We start from the raw sequence: 18,356 nt of genomic DNA, 5'->3' as shown, positions 1-18,356 counted from the left end.
TGGTGTACCTTTGGAGAGTCTGTGGTGCGCGGCGGAAAAGTGGCGGGTGATGAAGTCAGCGGGGCCTTCGGGGCCGATCAGGTGTTCGCGCGCTTCGATCGTTCGTTTCTCGAGCAAACCACCCGACCTGTTCTTCTCTCTCCCACGCGTTCTCGCCTGACGGTCGTACGAGAGGTCATGCCGCTGGGAGACGCCGCAATTACTCCTCACATCAACTTTGGTGATCTATCTTCTACCCTCCACCCCTCCTGTTCACCCCGCACAGAACAACCGATGTCGGCGCCATGCCCGGGTTGCTGCGGAGGTTAATCGTCTTCACCGCGGCCGAAGGGCTGATTCTACAGTCCCCGGGGAATGGGCTGCGGAGCAACGGGAATGGCGAGTCGTCTTGTCTCCGGATAGACTACAAGACTGGCAAGATATCGTTACTGGCGACCTCTCCGGTGGAACAGCACGAACGCGAGTCGGGGCTGGAAGTTTACGGGCTTGTTGGTCAGTAGTGGAGCGACCTCTTTTCCTGTGCTCTCTGCTGATTTGGATTTTGGCCTAGGCCTCCTATCTGTCGCGTCGCATTCCTTTCTGGTCCCCATCACTCAGCGACAGCAGGTGGCGCAGATCCAAGGCAAACCGATCTACACCATTACCGACGTTGCAGTGATTCCTACGTCGTCGCAAGTCGACGCGAGTCGGGCGATTGCCCAAGCGAAGGAAAATCTCGCCCAGGGAGACATAACCCATGATGATGCAACTTCAGAAGAGGGGCTCTCGGACGCGGACACTGAGGCCGGAGACACTGAAGTGAACAGCGCTCCACCCTCCCCCGTCCGGGAGACGTTCCATTCTCGGGGGCGCAGCTTCAATAGCATTGCAGAAGATGTCATCGGGAAGAAAGTCCGGTTTGGGCGCTTTGCCGCGAATTGGTTGTCGCGAAAGACCCTCGGACTGCCTGGGCTTGGGACCGTAAACCAGGACACGTCCAAGGTGGTAGCTGCAGATGATGCAGAGGAGGATGCAGAGAGAAAGTTGGATTCTCTGGATACCAACGAGCCCGCACCACCTGCCCAAACTGAAGCGGCTGCTCCAGAACCAAACGGAGAATGGTCGCCGTCTAGTCCCATGGTGGAATTCTTGCCGAAGCTCCTGCGATATACACGACTATTATTTGCTTCTCATAATTTTTTCTTCGCATATGATTACGATCTCACTAGACATATGGGCTCGCAAGATTCCTCGCTCACAGACCGTTTACCACTGCATAAAGCCGTGGATGAATTGGTTAGCCCCATTCTCTCTCGCTGGCCACTGCTTGATGATGCTGACTGAGAGTACAGTATTTCTGGAACAAACACCTTATGGCGCCCTTCACTGCCGCGGATGCCCACAATTATGCTCTTCCCTTGATGCAGGGCTTTGTTGGCCAACGAGAATTCACTGTGGCTAAGACGACGGAGCAGCCGGACGAGAACTGCTCCGAAGGACGCATCCTGGGTGACAAAGAGGAGGCCGGCGGAATCCATACAGACAGCCCAAAACAAAACTTCCTGCTTACCTTGATCTCCCGGCGATCCGTCAAACGTCCTGGCCTCCGGTATCTTCGTCGGGGAGTCGACGATTACGGCAATACCGCTAACAGCGTGGAAACGGAGCAGATACTCTCTGTTCCCGACTGGGATGCCTCCCAGAAGGTCTACTCCTATCTCCAAGTGCGCGGATCGATCCCCCTCTACTTCTCTCAGTCGCCATATGCGTTCAAGCCAGTTCCAGTGCTGCACCACTCGACGGAGACCAACCAGCTCGCCTTTGAACGGCACTTCAGGGACCTGAGCCGAAGATATGGAAAGATCCAGGCCGTTTCGCTCATTGACAAGCAAGCCGGCGAGCTCAAGTTGGGAGAAAAGTACGAGAAATACGCCAAAACGATGAACCAGTCGAGAGTGCTCGCTGGTGCACCCCTCGGGTTGGAATGGTTTGATTTCCACAATGAATGCCGCGGCATGAAATTTGAGAACGTCAGCCGGCTTGTGGACCGCCTGAAGTCCACGTTAAATGAATATGGCGACACTGTCGTTCAGGGCAATACAGTGCTCCAGGCCCAGTCTGGCATCATCCGCACTAATTGCATGGACTGTCTGGATAGGACTGGCGTTGCGCAGTGCGCCTTTGGCCAGTGGGCCCTGGAGCGAGAGCTCAAACAGGAGGGTATCAACATCAGCCTCAGCGGTGACTCGTCAACCCAGTGGTTCAATACCCTGTGGGCGGACAATGGGGACGCCATTTCCAAGCAATACTCATCTACTGCCGCTTTGAAAGGCGACTACACGCGGACGCGCAAGAGGGATTACCGTGGGGCCCTGAACGACCTCGGACTCACACTGTCCCGGTACTACAACAACATCGTCAACGACTACTTCTCACAGGCATGCATCGACTATCTCCTGGGTAACGTCTCCATCCAGGTGTTCCAGGAGTTTGCTATTGAGATGAAAACGGCCGACCCCGGGATCTCAGTGCAGAAGCTGCGGCAGAACGCCATCGACACCAGCTGCCGCATCGCGATTAGCGACCAGTCCGAGGAGTTCCTCGGCGGGTGGACGATGCTGACACCCCGTCAGCCCAACACGCTGCGCACTCTTCCCTTCGAGGAGGCCGTGCTCCTCCTCACAGACGCTGCCATCTACAGCTGCCGATTCGACTGGAACACTGACAAGGTGCTGTCGTTCGAGCGCATATGCCTCCGTTCCGTCTCGCACATCAACTATGGCACGTACATAACCTCGATCCTGACCGACGCCCAGACCGACGAGCGCAGCAATGTCGGCCTGGTCATCGAGTACCGCGAGGGCGACGCGAACAATGCCCATCGCGTGAACACCCGCTCCTTGCAGACGAGTGTCGACAACGAAACCCTCAATAGTAACGCCCGTGCTTCGGACGAATGGGACCTGTACTCTTGGTTCCGCGGTCTCTCGCGGTCACCCCCGCGCTTTATCGCCTTCAAAGCTCTCCCACTGTCCAACTCCGTCACTCAGACAAAGGCTGCAGGCGTAGCTACCGTCAGCGAGATCGACTGGGTGCGGACAATCTGCGAGGAGATCGAGCGCGCCATGACAGCCGGAGAGACAAGGCTTTCGGGCCCTGATGGCAAGGCCCCCGAGGGCTCGTCCGTCGTGCACCGGTCGGATATCATTTCATTGGATGATGCGAAGAAGCGCACCGGTTACTTGGAGCACTTGGTTTACGATATCAAGAAGATGGTGTGGGCGTAGCGAGTTGACTGCTTCACGGCAACCGTATATGATCTGCCTCATAACGCCTTGTATATACCTAATCTGCCGGCCATAATACCCTCGCTATATAATGCATACTGCAAACGTGATCATAAATCGTAAATCATTCCAACCCACTTGTCCTGCCATCATTCCAGATTCCGAACCATAGCCCACACCCCGGGCTCCAGCCCCAACCCACCAACCCACTGATCCATGCGCGTTCCCTGTCGAAAATGCTCCGCGAGATGCTCCCCACGCTCTCCCCACGTTGCCAGCTCGGCACCACAGAACCCGCACCGGCTGCGCAGCGGGCCCTTGGTCTCGTCCCGCCGCCAGGCATCCAGACTCGCCACGGGCGTCTTCGTGCAGCCGTGGAACTTCCGCAGATGCTGCCACAGGTGGTCCTTGCGCGTGAACGCCCGTTCCGCGACGGGCTTCTCCGCACACACGCGAAAGTCATGTTCGTCCCAGTGCGCCGGAGTCGTCGGGACAGTCGCGCAAAAACGACACTCGCCGTTGTCCGACGCCAAGGCTACGCCGGTGGGCAATAAGTCTCCCAGCGACGGGGTACAGATCCACATATCAAGCGGGAGATGCACCGTCGTCTCGTGGCGGTACCAGTCTGTTTTCTTCTTAAACGACTGCCCGCAGAACGTGCAGTGGTACTGGTTCGAGGTCGCCGCCGCGGCCGACATCCGTCGACGATGCTGCTGCTGTCGCCGGCGACGCTGCCGGGAGCCCGCCCTCCCACTAAACGGGAGACTGCCCCCGCTGTCGCTGAGAGAGTAGTGGCTCCACGCCGACGCCGACGACGACACACTATCGGAGGAGGCGCCGCCCCGTCCGCCGCCAACCGACGACCCAAAACACGACGAGGACGTCTCGTCGAGCGCCCAAAACGAATCCCACGCACCGTCGTCGTTGCCGAATGCCCCCTCGTCGACTCCCGCCACCGCAGCCCCCGAGCTCGACGCAATCGCATCCTTGATCACCGCCTCCGTGACGGGGTCGTCCTCTGGCGGCGACGCCTGCCAGCGCTCCAGCGGAGTCATCGCCATCCACTGGCTGCTGTGAGCGTTGCCCTCGCCAGCGCCAGCGCCAGACATGGCCATGGGCATCGGCGAGCCAGCGCGATGGATGCGCAGCGGTGCCGCGGCCGCCTCGGCGGAGTCGAGCTTGTGCTTCTGGCGGCGACGCGCGTTGGCAAACCAGGTGGCAATGCGCTTGCGCGAGAAGCCCGTCTCGCGCGCAAGCCGCGCCTTGTCCTCGTCGGACGGATACGGGTAGGCCTGGTTTTGGGTGAACCAGGCGCGGAGGATGCGCGCCCCGCGTCGGACGAACTGCTTCGACTCGGTTGGGGGCGCAACGCCGGCACCGTCTTCTGCGGGCTCAGCCTCTGCTGGGCCGGCGGCTGCGTTGGTGTCCTCGGTCTGCTCGCGGAGACCGTGCAGATGGCCGAGGACAGGGGCGTGCGTCTCGAAGCGCGAGGCTTGGCGCTTTTCGCCGTGGGCGAGGCTGCATTCGCGGAAGAGCGCGACGCAGCTGGAGCATGAGGTCACCGGGTTGGGGTTGGCGGGGGTGGTGCGGATGATGAGACATTGCAGTCGGTGGCGACGGCAGTAGGTGCAAGGGGTTGGTGGGGAGTAGGCGCCGTCGAGATATTGCGTGACGTCTGTCAGGGTGTGTGCTGCTGCTGCTTCTGCTGGTGCTGGGACCGGGCTGGCCTGGATGGGAGCTGCAGCGGCGATGTCATGCGTCATCCATTGGTTCGGGACCCAGTCGAGAGGGTCGGGCCAGGCGGGATCCCCTAAGGGTAGTTGGGGGTATTCGGGGATGAAATCGAACATGGGATCGTGATCTGGAGGGTCCATGATGGGTTGGCGCGGAGTCTTGAGTGTGGAGAGAGGTTGAGATGTTGAAGATATTGAAGTTGGAGTAACGTGATGCCAAGCCCTTCTCCACCAATCTTATTTGACGCTTTATAGATCTTGACGCACTTACAAGGGTCGATTACATGGATTAATGAGAAATATCTGCCTCGGGTCTAAGAGCTACTATTTCATATGTTAAACCTCAAGCCATGGTGTTGAACTAGGATGATATCCCACCTGGCCATACTTCTACTGCGCATCAGCATCAAATGATATGCATCCATTTCTCACCAACGTTAGACAACATCTCTTGCAGTTTGCCTCGCCAAGCCGCCATCACGTATTTGCTGGTCAATAAATGGGCAATAATTTCCATATTCCCCGTGTCATTCAGGATCTATTTGTCATCCGGGGCAGGCAGTGTCCGAAGCCGACGAGCCCCCGGATCACGGGATCGTCGTCTAACGGTCGTCCTTGGCCACTTCCGCTTCCGGCTTAGAAAATGTATAAACAAACACTTGACGCTCGACTCGTCAGTGCCCGCCTGAGCAAGGCACACAGTTTATGGGCGATGGCAGCAACGCATATCTTGGTCATCGGAGCCACTGGTAAGCGGTCTTCTGTTGCAATTCAGATCTTGTTTTTTATATTTCTAATATCATGCAAGGCCTATCAGGCGTGGAATTCTGCAACGCCGCACTAGCGCAGGGGCAGAAATTGACCCTGTATGTGCGGAACCCAGCTAAACTCCCTGTTGAGATAAGCAACAATGCAAATGTCTCAGTGGTAAAGGGTACTCTGGAAGATATGTCTAGTTTTCAGCTTGCGGCAACCTCTGGCCCCACCGTCTTTGTCTCATTCGCAGGACCAGTTGTAAACTCCAAAGGAACGGTGCGTCGATGAGCGGGCTCACCCCTCTCTTCTCCCGTCTCTCGCCATTACAAAAGCCGATTCTTTGTATTGATGAAGTATTGTAGCCTGTGACTGATGCCATGAAACGCATCTTCCCTATCCTAGTGGCCAATAACTACAAAAGGGCAATGGTGCTCGGGACCTGCTCATTTCCCGCACCACAAGATAAAGGTTCTCTTAAGTGGAAAGCATTAATTATACTTGTCAAAATCATAGGCGGGTCGGCCTATGACGAGTTCAAAGGTCTTGGTGCGTTTGTGACATCTCAGGATATCGCGCAACTGAAATGGACATTGTTCAGAGTGCCTCTCCTGAATAACGGTCCTAATGCACCTGTCAAAGCTTCGTATACAGGAACTGGCAGCGATGGGATATTCTTATCCAGAGCAAGCTTGGCAGCTTGGATACTTGACCAAATATCTGAAGACTCTAATTGGGTTGGGAAATCGCCTGTACTGTCAAATTGAGGAAACTTATCGGCTATCGTTTGCCTGCGCTTTATTACTTTTCTGTAAACACCTAATGGACAAATGGCGGGCTGTATGTCATTGATTGTTAAAACCTCTGTATCAAAGGCAGATTGGTTTTCGAGCTGCGTGATATGGTGCCAAACGCATTCAAATTACAAGATAATGCACCCCACGATAGTGCTAGGTAATCTCTATAGGACACAATGCGGGGCCTACTGGCAGGGATACTCCGGAAAAACTCTCAATATGTACCAGTTAGTCTTGGCATTAACGTTCGTTATCTTCATGTAGCCGGCCTTTGCAGTATCAAGGCCCTCTCTAGCCTATGTCCTATTACAACCACCTCAGTTGAGTAATAGCTGCCTAGAATGGCCTATAGGCCACTTGGACCAAATGCCATTTTATAATCGCATGGCCTGGCCAACGGCGTTGTTCCTCTCAGCATCGTGATATTAGTACCGGCAATTTCGTTATCGACAGATTCAGTACATCTGCATAGGCAATGTAATGCGAATAATCATATATGATATAGGTTTAACGTGCCACAGTACCGACCCCCCCCCCCCCCCCCAATTTTCACTCGTAGGCTCATTAATATCTCACCCAGGGGCTAGATGCGAGATAGAGAATCCTGGGCAACTTGAAGGGCCGATCTGAGCGGGCAGGCGGCGACGCTACGGCAAGTCTGCCGAGACTCGACAGCGGGCACTATATGGAGTTCGTCATTGAGATTGTACTTCTTCTAATATATCCTCGTCCTTTTCATATACGCTATCCACATTCATTCAAGGACGACAGACGTAAACTGTGGGTCTCCATCAACCCATTTTCCAAGAAAGACATGGCCTATCCCAACTCGGCGTGCTATATTATTGCTTGGGTCCCTTTCCACCAGCATTACATTCAAACACACAGCCCTATCCCATTGCTCCATCTCCTTAGAACCCATTGAGCGAGGATCAGCATTGTTTCCGGGATAGAAACCGCTGTCAATCTGCTGGTTTCTATCTTCGTCGATCGCAGTATTCCTCAAGCGTTCAACGGAAGGATCAAACCAATGTAAAATCGATAGTAAGATAAACTCTCCTAAGGTACCATCAGAAGGAACATTGTAGTAGGACGGTACCTGAATGTAGCCCACAAATGCCCCATTCTGAGACCGAATATACCTCTCACGGATCGTCGGGTTATCATTGACCGTTGTGGGAGAGCACAGATGAAAATGGGCAACTTGGCTGTGGACTAGGATTCTGCCAGGTGCGGCCGTCACTAGCTCGCGGTCGTTTTCGGTGAAGATGGTGTACGGATCCTGCTGACCAAATGCATCATTCCAGAATTTATTGTATGTTCGCCATCTCCAGGAGATGGCCTGGACTCGCAGAGAATGAGATACTGACTGGACGAGGGCCCGCAACCCCCACAAGGATGACGGCCGTCTTTGTATAGAGGAAGAGTGTTTGGGAACGCAAAGCCATTTCCGCGCGGAAAGTGGCTGTCGAATACACCCTATCAGCCACGCCTCAGCTGCTTTGCGTGCATAGTCTTTTGACCACATAATACTATTCTCGTCTTGCATGCGACAGGCTGGTTTGCATATAGTGACAGCTGCAATCGTGCAATCTTCTGGGATGGCCCACAAAGCAAGACCGGCTCCCACCAACGAGCGATTTATGGGACCGGTGTGCGAAGTCCATGACCACGATGGGAAACCCTTCCGCTTTTCGGGGGGATACGGCCGTATTGGTTTGGCTGCAACCCACGAAACTGCCTGGTCAATATAGTCGAGAGGAAGCCCGTAATAAGTGCGGCCTCCGTGGGTTGCTCGCGGGACAGCAGTAAATGCATGGAGGATATCTGACTGGTAAGTCAGATCTCTCTCTGTGTATTGCTCCAGGAAATGCCAGAAATTATTGTCTGTAAGACTGCGATCTTCGATGGCCCGACCTGCCTCTGCTTCCACCCTAGCGCGCTTCGTGTTCCTGCTGGCGTGGTAGACACCAAAGTTGGTGAAAAATAGACTCTGGGAAGAGCATATGCTCTCCTGCAGTGTCCAGCCCCGCTTGGACCATTTAGAAGCCACTATATAGTCACTAAGCTCTGGTGCGTTGTCCATGAGTCTTAATTTCCCCGCTTTCAGAATTGTTTGCTTCCAGATCCGAGGCGCAGAGACCCCGGGCAAACCATGATTACAATCAACACCCTCCAGCGCAACTAATGTGCATGTGGCAGATTCAAAGATTCGATCCATTTGGTTGATCTGCTCTAATAGTTCCTCTGCATTATCCTGGTTGATGCAGAGTTGGTCAATCCAAAGGTATCTGAACCCGAGCCTACCACATACGACTATAGCATCTCTAATAGTGGCTGGCAATAGATCTTTCTGAAAATAACCAAACGCTGATATTTTGACCCTTTCCATAGCGCCAGAAACATAGCTGAGAGTTAGATAGTGGCACTCTCTTGGCGCCTCAACTACCCGGCCTTCCAGTACGTCGATGACACGAAGATGCTCAGGCCTTCTGGAACCGTCAGGTTCTTTCGCCAAACGCGATTCCGAATTCATCCAGTCACGTATCATGTCCCAATTCACATAATCAGTCAATATTGGATGCTGTGCTGATAGGGTGTGCCTAGGCTTTTCACTCCTTCTAGAGGGAGAGGGGGAAAGAGGTGCTTCGTCAACCCATGACGAAATACTGATAAAATCAATCACTTCTCCCAAGTAGGCCGCTTCCGTGGAAATCATACAGCTTATCCCACCCCAAACATGGATTGATACTTCCCAATCCGGTCCTTTATTAGCACGCCCAGCCTTGATGTATGCATAGCATATCTTGGTGATGAATCGGCAGAAGGAGCATGTTGGACTCCGTCCCTGCAATTCCTTCAATGACCCAGATAGAAAATTTTGAGGCGGAGACGGCCATCGCCTGGCTAGAAGCAACTGAGGGATCTGCCGAGGAGAGCAAACTTCACAAAAGGTGTCATTGTCATCAACACTAATGACTTCGGACATCAGGAGCACAATGTAAATATAGGTTATTTGGAGAAACGAAGGAATGTATATAGGGAGTTATCAGGCAAAGAAAGGGAAGAATTGACTGTATCTCGAGACGTCGATCGTAGAGAATAGGGGTGATCCACGTGACTATGTCTATCACCCGAGTGAACGTGACGTGCATAGTGAGAGCTGCGGAAAGTTCTCAAATCAATTTACAGGTATCTTGAGGGGCCACCATTTTCCAACAGTTTATATCTCTTTCCGACGGCCAGTCGTGTGGATTGAGAACGCATGGTTTTCGGTACCGGCGAGCGTCAGCCTCATAATAGCCGACCTCGATCCAGACAAATAAGAGCTACCGTAAAGCGGGCCATCAGGCCCCAGTCCTAAGGAATGTTGAAATTGTACATGGACGCATACTCGAAGGTAACAGTATAAACGGCAGTTGGTGAGGTAACAGACCTGAGAATTTCCATAAACCGGCGAAGCTGCAGAGCATGCTTGAGTGTCATGACTTTTTGCAGGGATTTCTGACTCACTGTGAGTTGTTTTTTCTGCGTTGGTCAAACTTGACGAGATTGGATTCCAACCAGCCATGTTGGTTTGCGCGCCAAGGTGAGGCTGCCTGCGGGGGGTTATAGTAATAGGAGATTGCCACTAGTCGACACAACACAAGAACAGTTCAGGATACGCCACGTCTTTCTGGCTTGGGATATCCTTTAGACGTAGCCTGACGCTTCAGATGGCTTGCTATATCCTCCAGTGTCAAACTAAGGTGAAATAGTACGCAAAGGAGTATTCGACAGCCTATTCGTTGGTCTTAGGGTAAGACTGATGATCAATAGCTAACACAACAAGGATAGAAGCAAGCGTGGAGGATTAATGGGAATGGAAAATCCTTGGAGGGAGGCCCGCCTCCTGTATGGCATTATGGATCAGGCCCAGTCACTGTGTTGCCTGTTTCAAAGGCATTTGTACTTTTCAACTCTCCCTGGTTATCTGCGTATCTGTGAAATTGGCCTAAAGCGGCGACTTTCTATATCTTCGTTCTAACGTTACCCGCAGTTGGTATCTTTAACATTGCAAGACTCTCATACCACACCATCCCCAACGCGAGAACTAGCATTTCTTCGTTGGTTCCTAACAGTAAGCACTTAGCCTTGGGATCTTGAGTTAGGATGACTAGACCAACCTGTGGATTTGGCCCGGAGTGTGGCAGCCTCGCAAGGCATCGCGTGACATGGGGACCCTTGTTAGTTGATGGGGAAGTTCTATAAAAGAAAGCCTGCTGTCAGCAACGACATGCGCTCCCCAAGAAAGCTTTCGACAAATACGAAGGCCGGTTATTTATTGTCTTTGTACCCAGATCTGCTGCGCTTCCGAAAAGGAGAAAGCGCTCTGTCGACTAAGTATATACCGACCAAAACATTTACAACGGAACAACGAGCGCAAACATGTCTGCTGGATTATATCACAGCCAGAGGCTCTCAAGCTCAGAAGAGGATCCTGATGTGCTTCTTACACCACCTCCTTCTGCGGTCACCTCGAGGGTAGGTAGCTGGCAAGTGCTGCCGAAACGATCATCAAGAAAAACCATATTTGCCAGCTGAAAGCGACCCTGTGCCCAGAACTCCTCCAGCGAGTCCCCCAATGGGGCAAAGCACAAAAGACGACGAGATGGACAAAGCAAGTAAGCTTGGAAGTCCAACATTTAAGTTACTCGAGCGTCAGTTGGATGTTCGCAAACGACAATGTGGCGCCACGACACAAAGCAAAAAGCCTTGTCGAATATCTGTGTACCGCAGGATGGCTGGATTTTATGAGCTAAGCAACTCCATGGTGAATATGCCTCTGACAGAAATGGAGAATAAACTCAATGAGCTGGTTTCTCTCGCTCTCTGCAAGCAGCATCAAAACCAAACCAGCTGTAGGCTTGCAGAGACACTGAATTCTTTCCCCAATTCATCTGATATAAACAGAGTAAGTTGGTCAGTTACCACACGCATCAAGCATGTTATTCCTGGGGTCCGCACCACTTGCTTTGCAGACGAGCAGAACAGTATGTCTTGCACGAAACCCATAGGAGGTAGGAATGTCCAGATTATACAGCGAGTGGTGAACAAGATCACCGAGATGGAAGTATATTCCAACGATACCAGACTTCAGGAGTACCTTGAAGTATTAGGGAAATCGATATTCTGCGCAGACTGCACTGAGCATGGCGAGGAGGAAAGGATAACGCACATCAGGACATGGATAACTAAAATTCAGGCTATCCGCTCTCCTGGCCTGCCAATATCAGCAGTACCAGCCGTGGATAAGTTTTCCTGTTCCCTGCAGCCTAGTCAAGACGACATTTCATACCTTACGAATATTGAGCAGTTAGGTGATATGAACCTGATCGATTACAAAGAGGCATTTCTCTAACACATTTTTGGTACTAGAGTATGACTCTTCTCCATTCCGAGTTGTCGACCAAGAACATCCAAATTTTGTCAGAAAGATCCGGACTGCGTTAAATCAAAAATCACCCGCGGATGGACATGTCTATGTATGTGAGGTCCCGGGGAACCCAGGATTTGTGAAGATTGGTTACACTCGCCACACAGCCCAGGAAAGATTCAGCATGATTGAGCTTCGCTGCAACAGGAAAGTGAAGGGAATTTATCCTGTTCCGATGGACAACGATAATACGATCAAAAGCCCTAAGCTTGTGGAGGCTTTGTGCCACGCGCAGCTTAGAAATAGCCAAGTGACTATCAATTGTGATGCTTGCTTGTCGAAGCACTACGAATGGTTTCGTGTCTCCCCAAAAGAGGCAATTGATGCTATCCAGAAATGGTCGAGTTGGATGGAGAAAGTCGCAGCCAGGTCGAGCTGGAGGGAGACATTGGCTAGTAAAGTGAAGATGAAGAAAGTTGGGGATTTGAGACAGTTATTGACGGAGCTGCAAGGAGAAATCCTATAACCGTTCCCTTGCGGGGCTGGTTCAACGGGCAGGCCAGTTCAACATGTTATTTTAATGAACGTGAATCTTTAACATATAACAGTTGTCATATAAATTGAGAATTAGGGATTATGGAGTCTTTCATATTCTTCGAGATGGGTATTGTGTCAACCAAAATGACAGGCCACGAGTGTAGAAACGGTCATTTAGCCGCTAGTAGGCGTGCGATTTTGACAAGAAAATCAAGTACATATATGTACACCGTATCTATATCTCTCCACACTATTTACACATCTCCCGGATCATCTGCTCGAAAATTCCCGTCTGCTCCTTCAGACTTTCCACCTCTACGAATTCCTCCTTACTATGAAGTCCCTCTCCCTTTGGCCCGTATACAATCGACGGAATTCCGGCCTCGCCCAGCAGCGACGCATCACACCAGAACGGCACACTGACAACCGCTGGACGATAGCCCAATACCGCAGAAGCAGCCGCCGCCGCCGCCTGCACAAGTGGATGATCAGCAGCCAGCTTGTGCGTCGGACGAGACATGGTAATGCGCGGCTCTGCATAGCGGAAGTCCGGCTTCTGGACAACAACGCTCTTCAGCAGCGCCTTCAAATCCGCCAGGATCGTCTCCTCTGTCTGAATGGGCACCGTGCGGAACTCCACCGTCACAGTACATTTCGCAGGGTACGAAGAGGGCTCCTCGCCTCCCTGAATGAGTCCGCAATGGAGCGATGCTTGTCCCAACATCTCATCCACTGGGAGACGAGTCTGATATTCCTCAAGAGCACGCAAGAACCAGCCCGCAGACAGAATCGCATCATGGCCCTGTTCCGGAGCTGACCCATGCGCTGCGACTCCCAGGATATCAACCTCAACCCAGACAAACCCCCGGTGGGCGGTGATAATCTCGCCCATCGTGGGCTCAGCCACCACCGCGGCATCCGCACGCCATCCCGCAGCAATCACGTCTCGCGTGCCCTGCGAGGCGTCCTCTTCGTCCGACACGGCAGCCACAATCACATCGCCTCGCAGGGTCTTGCCGCTCGCCTTGATGGACGCCAGAGCCGCCAGCGCGGCCGCCAGCCCGCCCTTCATGTCAATGCTGCCCCGGCCCAGCACCACCGGCCGGCCGTTCCTCTCCGCCAGCGCCCCAGAGAGCGCATCGCCCTCATAACTCGACAGACTCACGGTATCCGTGTGTCCATTGAACATCAGCGACTGGCCTCCGCCGCTGCCTCGCAACACGCCCACGATGGACGGCCGCCCCGGCACCGTTTCCACGCGGTGATGCTCGATATCGCGGTGCGCAAACCACGCCGCGATGTACTCCGCAATCTCGCTCTCCCCCGCGCCGTCCGACAGCGACAGCGACGGACTGGACGAGTCGATGCGCGTCAGCGCCTGCGTCAGCCCGACCACATCCTCCACGGCGACATCGCGCGGCACCGCATACGGCCTCGCGCCCTCCGTGCTCAGGAGCACCAGCACGGAATCGTCGCGAAGCAACCCGCTCGACTCGCGCGCGATCCGCCGCAACGCAGCCAGCGACGCACCGCCGCAAGGCCCGGCATGCACCGAGCGTGTCGCCAGGTCCTGCACCGCAGCGTGGCTCTCCGCGCTCGACACCGTCACGCACGCATCCACGAACCGCCGCAGGTCCGGCCACGCCGTCGACGACACTGTCCCGCAGTTCATGCCGTCCATGATCGTCGCCGACGTGCTCACGCTCACCGGCCGGTCCGCCCGCATACTCTCATACAGACACGGCGCCGAGTCCGGCTCGACCGCCACGACCGCCACGTCGCGAGCCTTGCAGAACCGCGCAACCGCATGCGCCAGACTGCCCACGCCCACCGGCGTGATCATTACCCCAGCCCGCAGGCTTGCGCCCTGCAGCTGCTCCTCCACCTCCGCCAGCATCGTCGTATACCCCTCGACAATCCACGCAGGCACCTCCTCGTACCCGGCAAACGCCGTGTCCTGGACGAGCACACCACGGGGGGTCTCCCCCGCCGCGGCAGCCGCCTCGTCCACCGCCTGGTCATAGTTCCCGGTGGAGACGACCACCTCGGCGCCCTCGCCGGCGATGCGGCCCCGCGTCGGCTCGTCCATCCCGCCCGGCACGAAGATGCGCGCCGGCACCCCCAGCAGCCGCGCCATGAAGGCGACCGCGCGGCCGTGGTTTCCCTCCGTCGCGGCGAACAGCACGATGCCTGCGGTCTGGGCCTGCGCGGCGAGTGCCTCCATTGCGGCTGGGGTGGTGTGGGCGGGCACGCCCAGCTGGGCCGCGACGGCGCGGTAGCACCCCCACGAGGCGCCGAGCGCTTTGAACGACGGCAGCCCGAACCGGTTGCTTTCGTCTTTGACGTAGACGGCGCGTACGCCGAGCTCGCGCGCAACGTCGGGAAGTGCCGTCAGCGGCGTGGGCGCATAGCCCGGGAGGGACTGGTGGAATGCGCGCACGCTGTCGTTCGTCGCGGCCGGGTCGCAGCGGGCGTGGGCTGCGCCCGGGTTGAGATGGATTGCTCGGCGGGACATGTTGTTGGGTGAGGTGGTGGTGGTGGTGGTGGTGGTGTGAGTTTGGGCAACGGGGTTGGTTATATGGGCTGGCTGGCGGGTACGATGATGCCTTCTGGTGACATGGATGATGGCGCCCTCCGACGACACGGCTCCGCTTGTTATTCCAGCAGACTCGGCGTGCAGAATTTTCTGTCTTATTCTCACCCGCCCGTTGAGCAGAAGAATAGGAGCCCTCTCGGAACATGCGGTGGAGACGGTTGTCTCCAGAAGGCGTAGATCCACCATACACCCGCGGACTTATCTATATCAAGGGATCGGGTCACCTTCACGACCTCCCAACCACACACACCTTGCCAGCCGACAAAATGCACTTGGCAAAGCGCGCCACCCATCTCCTCGGCCGCAGACGGCTCTCGACCGCCACCTCCGGCCTCAAGATCAACGCCAGCCGGCTGTGGGAGACGCTCCATGAGACCTGCGAATGGGGCGCTGCCCATCGCTACGGGCCGTGAGCACCCACCCCCTCGTGTCTACGCTTCTACGTGCTAACAGGACTAGATCGCCAACGGACACCGGCATGGCGCGCCTCACCCTGAGCGACGACGACGCGCGCGTCCGTCGCTGGCTAGCCGACGAGGTGCAGAAGCTCGGCTGCAGCCTGCACATCGACCAGATGGGGAACATGTTCGCGCGGCAGGCCGGCCGGCTGCGCTCGCCGGCCCCGATGATCGCCATGGGCAGCCATCTGGACACGCAGCCACGCGGGGGGCGCTACGACGGCATCCTCGGCGTGATGGCGGCGCTGGAGGTGCTGCGCACGCTGAAGGAGCGCGGGTACCAGACGGGGCTAGACGTGGGGTTGGTCAACTGGACCAAGTATGTGTGCCCCCCCTTTGTTTGACCGCGACAGGACGGGAGAAGAAATGTCCGGACTAACGACCGATGCAGTGAAGAAGGCGCGCGCTTCCCCAAGTCCATGTGCTCGTCCGGGGTGTGGGCGGGCGCCATCCCGCTCCAGCAGGCGTGGGAGCTGCGCGACATCCACGACGGGCAGGTGACGCTGCGCGACGAGCTCGAGCGACATGGGCTCCTGGGCGCGGTGCCGTGCAGCGGCGCGGCGGACGGGTTCCCGCTGGGGGCGCATTTCGAGCTGCACATCGAGCAGGGCCCCCTGCTGGTGGAGAGCGGCCGCGCGCTGGGCATCGTGCAGGGCGCGCAGGCGTACCGGTGGCTGACGGTGACGGTGGCCGGGCGGGATGCGCACACGGGCACGACGCCGCTGGCGGCGCGGCGGGACCCGGTGCTGGCGGCGGCGAAGATGATCGCGGCGTCGAATGCGGTGGCGCGGCGCCACGGGGCGTTGGCGTCCACGGGGGTGATCAAGGTGCCGGAGAATGCGTCGACGAATACGATTGCGTCGGAGGTGGCGTTCACGCTGGATGTGCGGCATCCGCGCGACGAGGTGGTGGACGCCGTGCAGGCGGAGTGTCTGGCGGCGTTTGAGGCCCTTGCGCGGGAGGATGGCAAGGGCGTGTCATGGGCGTGGACGCTTGATACCGACTCGAAGGCCGTGCGGTTCGATCCGCAGTGCCTGGAGGCTGTGCGGCTCGCGGCGGAGGGCCTCGTCGGGGAGGAGATGACGATGGCCATGACCAGCGGCGCGGGGCATGACAGCGTCTATACCCGTCGGTGGTGTCCGACGGCCATGATCTTTGTGCCGTGTCGCGATGGCGTGAGCCATCATCCGGAGGAGTATTGTCGTCCGGAGGATTGTGCGCTGGGCACGCAGGCCCTGCTGGATGCTGTGGTGGAGTATGATCGGATGCGGAGTCGGGGGTAGAGGGAAAAATGGATTATACTATGGTCGGGTGGATAATAATACATACAGGCACATTTTACTGCTCCTTCTTCGGCTGCGTATACGTCCGGTCGTCCGTCCCTTCGACCTCCTTGACCAACCGCTCCATCTCGGTGACCTGCTTGCGGACCTCGTCCGCCTTGACGCGCTGCTCGCGGTCGAACAGGGCGGCGTCGGGCTTGCGGTAGCTCCCGCCGATGCGGTCCCAGAGGGTGGTGAACTGGCCGTAGTTGTAGTTGAAGTAGTAGTGGTGGATGGTGTGGCAGGCGGAGCCATTGACCACGGGCGAATTCATGGCATATTCACCGTCATCTGGGTTTTCATTAGCTCTCGGTCGTAGCGGGTCGAGCGGGAGACGCACGAATCATGACCGTCCAGATGGTCACGAAGGTGAACAGGCCGAGGTAGGCCACCTTCTGCAGGGGGAACAGCATGGGGAAGACGTGGTAGGGCACACTCTGGCTCCAGCCGTCGAGGGGATGGAAGGCGTAGCTGGCATACGGGGTGGAGATGATCCATTTGTGGTGCGGCTTGTGCAGACGCTTGTAGATGGCCGGGTGGTGCAGGCCCCGGTGGATCCAGTAGATGCCAAAGTCCGTGAAGGCGATGAAGAGCGGATACTGCAGGTAGACGTAGAGCGGGAAGGGGGCCTCGTGGGCGAAGTCGTAGAGACGCGAGTAGCCGCGGACTTCGGCGAGGAAGAAGGGTGCAGTGAGAACAGCCATGATGGGCATGGCATGGACGGCCTGCTGGATCTCGAGGCGAATTTGATTGCGGAGAAACTTGGGATGTTTCATGGCGCGTTTGTCGTAGACCAAGTGGAAGGAGAGCGTCGCACTGATGAAGTACAGCACGAGGCCGAAGATCCTGGACATGGAAGCGTTAACGGCTGCATCCGAGAGGAGGGATCAGGTAGGTACCAAGTCATGAGGAATAGACTGAGGAATTGTCTATAGATATTGTCGCGAGGCCATGTGGATTGGGAGGCCCATTGCGAAGGCTCTAGGGAGATGTAGCGGTTGATATGCAGGTTTAATGGGGGATGAGTGGCATTGGGGGGATGGGATGCAGGGAGGAGAGTGGCATAGAGACGGTCGAAGACGAAGGTGTCGAGGGCATCTAGGAGGACGTCCATGGTAGGAAGACGAGGAGCTGTAGAAGTTGGTATAGATGTCGAGGTCTACTAGAAGTCGAGAGGAGATGAGGAGGAGAAGTTCTTAAGGATTTATAGAGGAGGAACACGTGAGGTCGGAACGGGCGGTTCCGTTGATCCCTGCATGGGACGATACCATGACCGTAGGAGCAGGACGATAGTACCGCGCGAGTATCTAGTATGAGAGATGAAGCCTAAGAGGTCGATACTGGATGGGAGACACAGGATCGTAGTAGTTGTGACCGTAGTTATATATCTCCGCTGAGTCAGCATATCTCTCGTTACCCAACTTAACTAATAAATAATAATTATAATAATAATAATCAGATCCATCCTACATTTACTC

The 18,356-nt window shown here is 55.7% G+C and overlaps 5 protein-coding genes across 5 annotated transcripts; 2 read left to right on the top strand and 3 right to left on the bottom strand.

The window, feature by feature from the left end:
• The first annotated feature begins 123 nt into the window (after positions 1-123).
• On the top strand, positions 124-3,341 carry BDV59DRAFT_23376 (SacI domain protein). The gene is made up of 3 exons (XM_073696017.1): positions 124-492; positions 551-1,275; positions 1,332-3,341. Exons 1-3 carry the CDS (start codon positions 285-287, stop codon positions 3,264-3,266), a joined length of 2,868 nt encoding a protein of 955 aa, XP_073548498.1. The 5' UTR covers positions 124-284; the 3' UTR covers positions 3,267-3,341.
• A 74-nt stretch (positions 3,342-3,415) lies between these two features.
• BDV59DRAFT_201507 (homeobox domain-containing protein) lies at positions 3,416-5,140 on the bottom strand (the record flags this gene model as incomplete). The annotated part of the gene is made up of 1 exon (XM_073693820.1): positions 3,416-5,140. One exon carries the CDS (start codon positions 5,138-5,140, stop codon positions 3,416-3,418), a length of 1,725 nt encoding a protein of 574 aa, XP_073548497.1.
• A 7,612-nt stretch (positions 5,141-12,752) lies between these two features.
• BDV59DRAFT_201506 (tryptophan synthase beta subunit-like PLP-dependent enzyme) lies at positions 12,753-15,017 on the bottom strand (the record flags this gene model as incomplete). Its single annotated transcript, XM_073693819.1, has 1 exon — positions 12,753-15,017. The coding sequence occupies one exon, from the start codon at positions 15,015-15,017 to the stop codon at positions 12,753-12,755; it is 2,265 nt and encodes a 754-aa protein (XP_073548496.1).
• Positions 15,018-15,364: 347 nt separating this feature from the next.
• BDV59DRAFT_201505 (M20 family metallo-hydrolase) lies at positions 15,365-16,839 on the top strand (the record flags this gene model as incomplete). Its single annotated transcript, XM_073693818.1, has 3 exons — positions 15,365-15,507; positions 15,558-15,875; positions 15,948-16,839. 3 exons carry the CDS (start codon positions 15,365-15,367, stop codon positions 16,837-16,839), a joined length of 1,353 nt encoding a protein of 450 aa, XP_073548495.1.
• Positions 16,772-18,200, bottom strand: BDV59DRAFT_23327 (sterol desaturase family protein). Its single transcript, XM_073696016.1, has 3 exons — positions 17,778-18,200; positions 17,219-17,724; positions 16,772-17,169 (listed from the first exon to the last, which is right to left on the bottom strand). Exons 1-3 carry the CDS (start codon positions 17,990-17,992, stop codon positions 16,895-16,897), a joined length of 996 nt encoding a protein of 331 aa, XP_073548494.1. The 5' UTR covers positions 17,993-18,200; the 3' UTR covers positions 16,772-16,894.
• Between the last annotated feature and the right edge of the window lie 156 nt (positions 18,201-18,356).

Source organism: Aspergillus ambiguus (assembly GCF_047715705.1).
Source record: "Aspergillus ambiguus strain CBS 117.58 unplaced genomic scaffold BDV59scaffold_13, whole genome shotgun sequence".
NCBI classification, from domain to species: domain Eukaryota; kingdom Fungi; phylum Ascomycota; class Eurotiomycetes; order Eurotiales; family Aspergillaceae; genus Aspergillus; species Aspergillus ambiguus.
The sequence above is the reverse complement of the archived record's forward strand: the minus strand, read 5'-3'. Positions and strand labels throughout refer to the sequence as shown.

Coding starts and splice junctions, on each gene's coding strand:
- BDV59DRAFT_23376 (XM_073696017.1), top strand. CDS start 285: ATGCCCGGGTTGCTGCGGAGGTTAATCGTCTTCACCGCGGCCGAAGGG. Junction 493..550: donor GGAAGTTTACGGGCTTGTTG/GTCAGTAGTGGA, acceptor ATTTTGGCCTAG/GCCTCCTATCTGTCGCGTCG. Junction 1,276..1,331: donor ATAAAGCCGTGGATGAATTG/GTTAGCCCCATT, acceptor CTGAGAGTACAG/TATTTCTGGAACAAACACCT.
- BDV59DRAFT_23327 (XM_073696016.1), bottom strand. CDS start 17,992: ATGGACGTCCTCCTAGATGCCCTCGACACCTTCGTCTTCGACCGTCTC. Junction 17,725..17,777: donor AGTCTATTCCTCATGACTTG/GTACCTACCTGA, acceptor TTCCATGTCCAG/GATCTTCGGCCTCGTGCTGT. Junction 17,170..17,218: donor CATCTGGACGGTCATGATTC/GTGCGTCTCCCG, acceptor ATGAAAACCCAG/ATGACGGTGAATATGCCATG.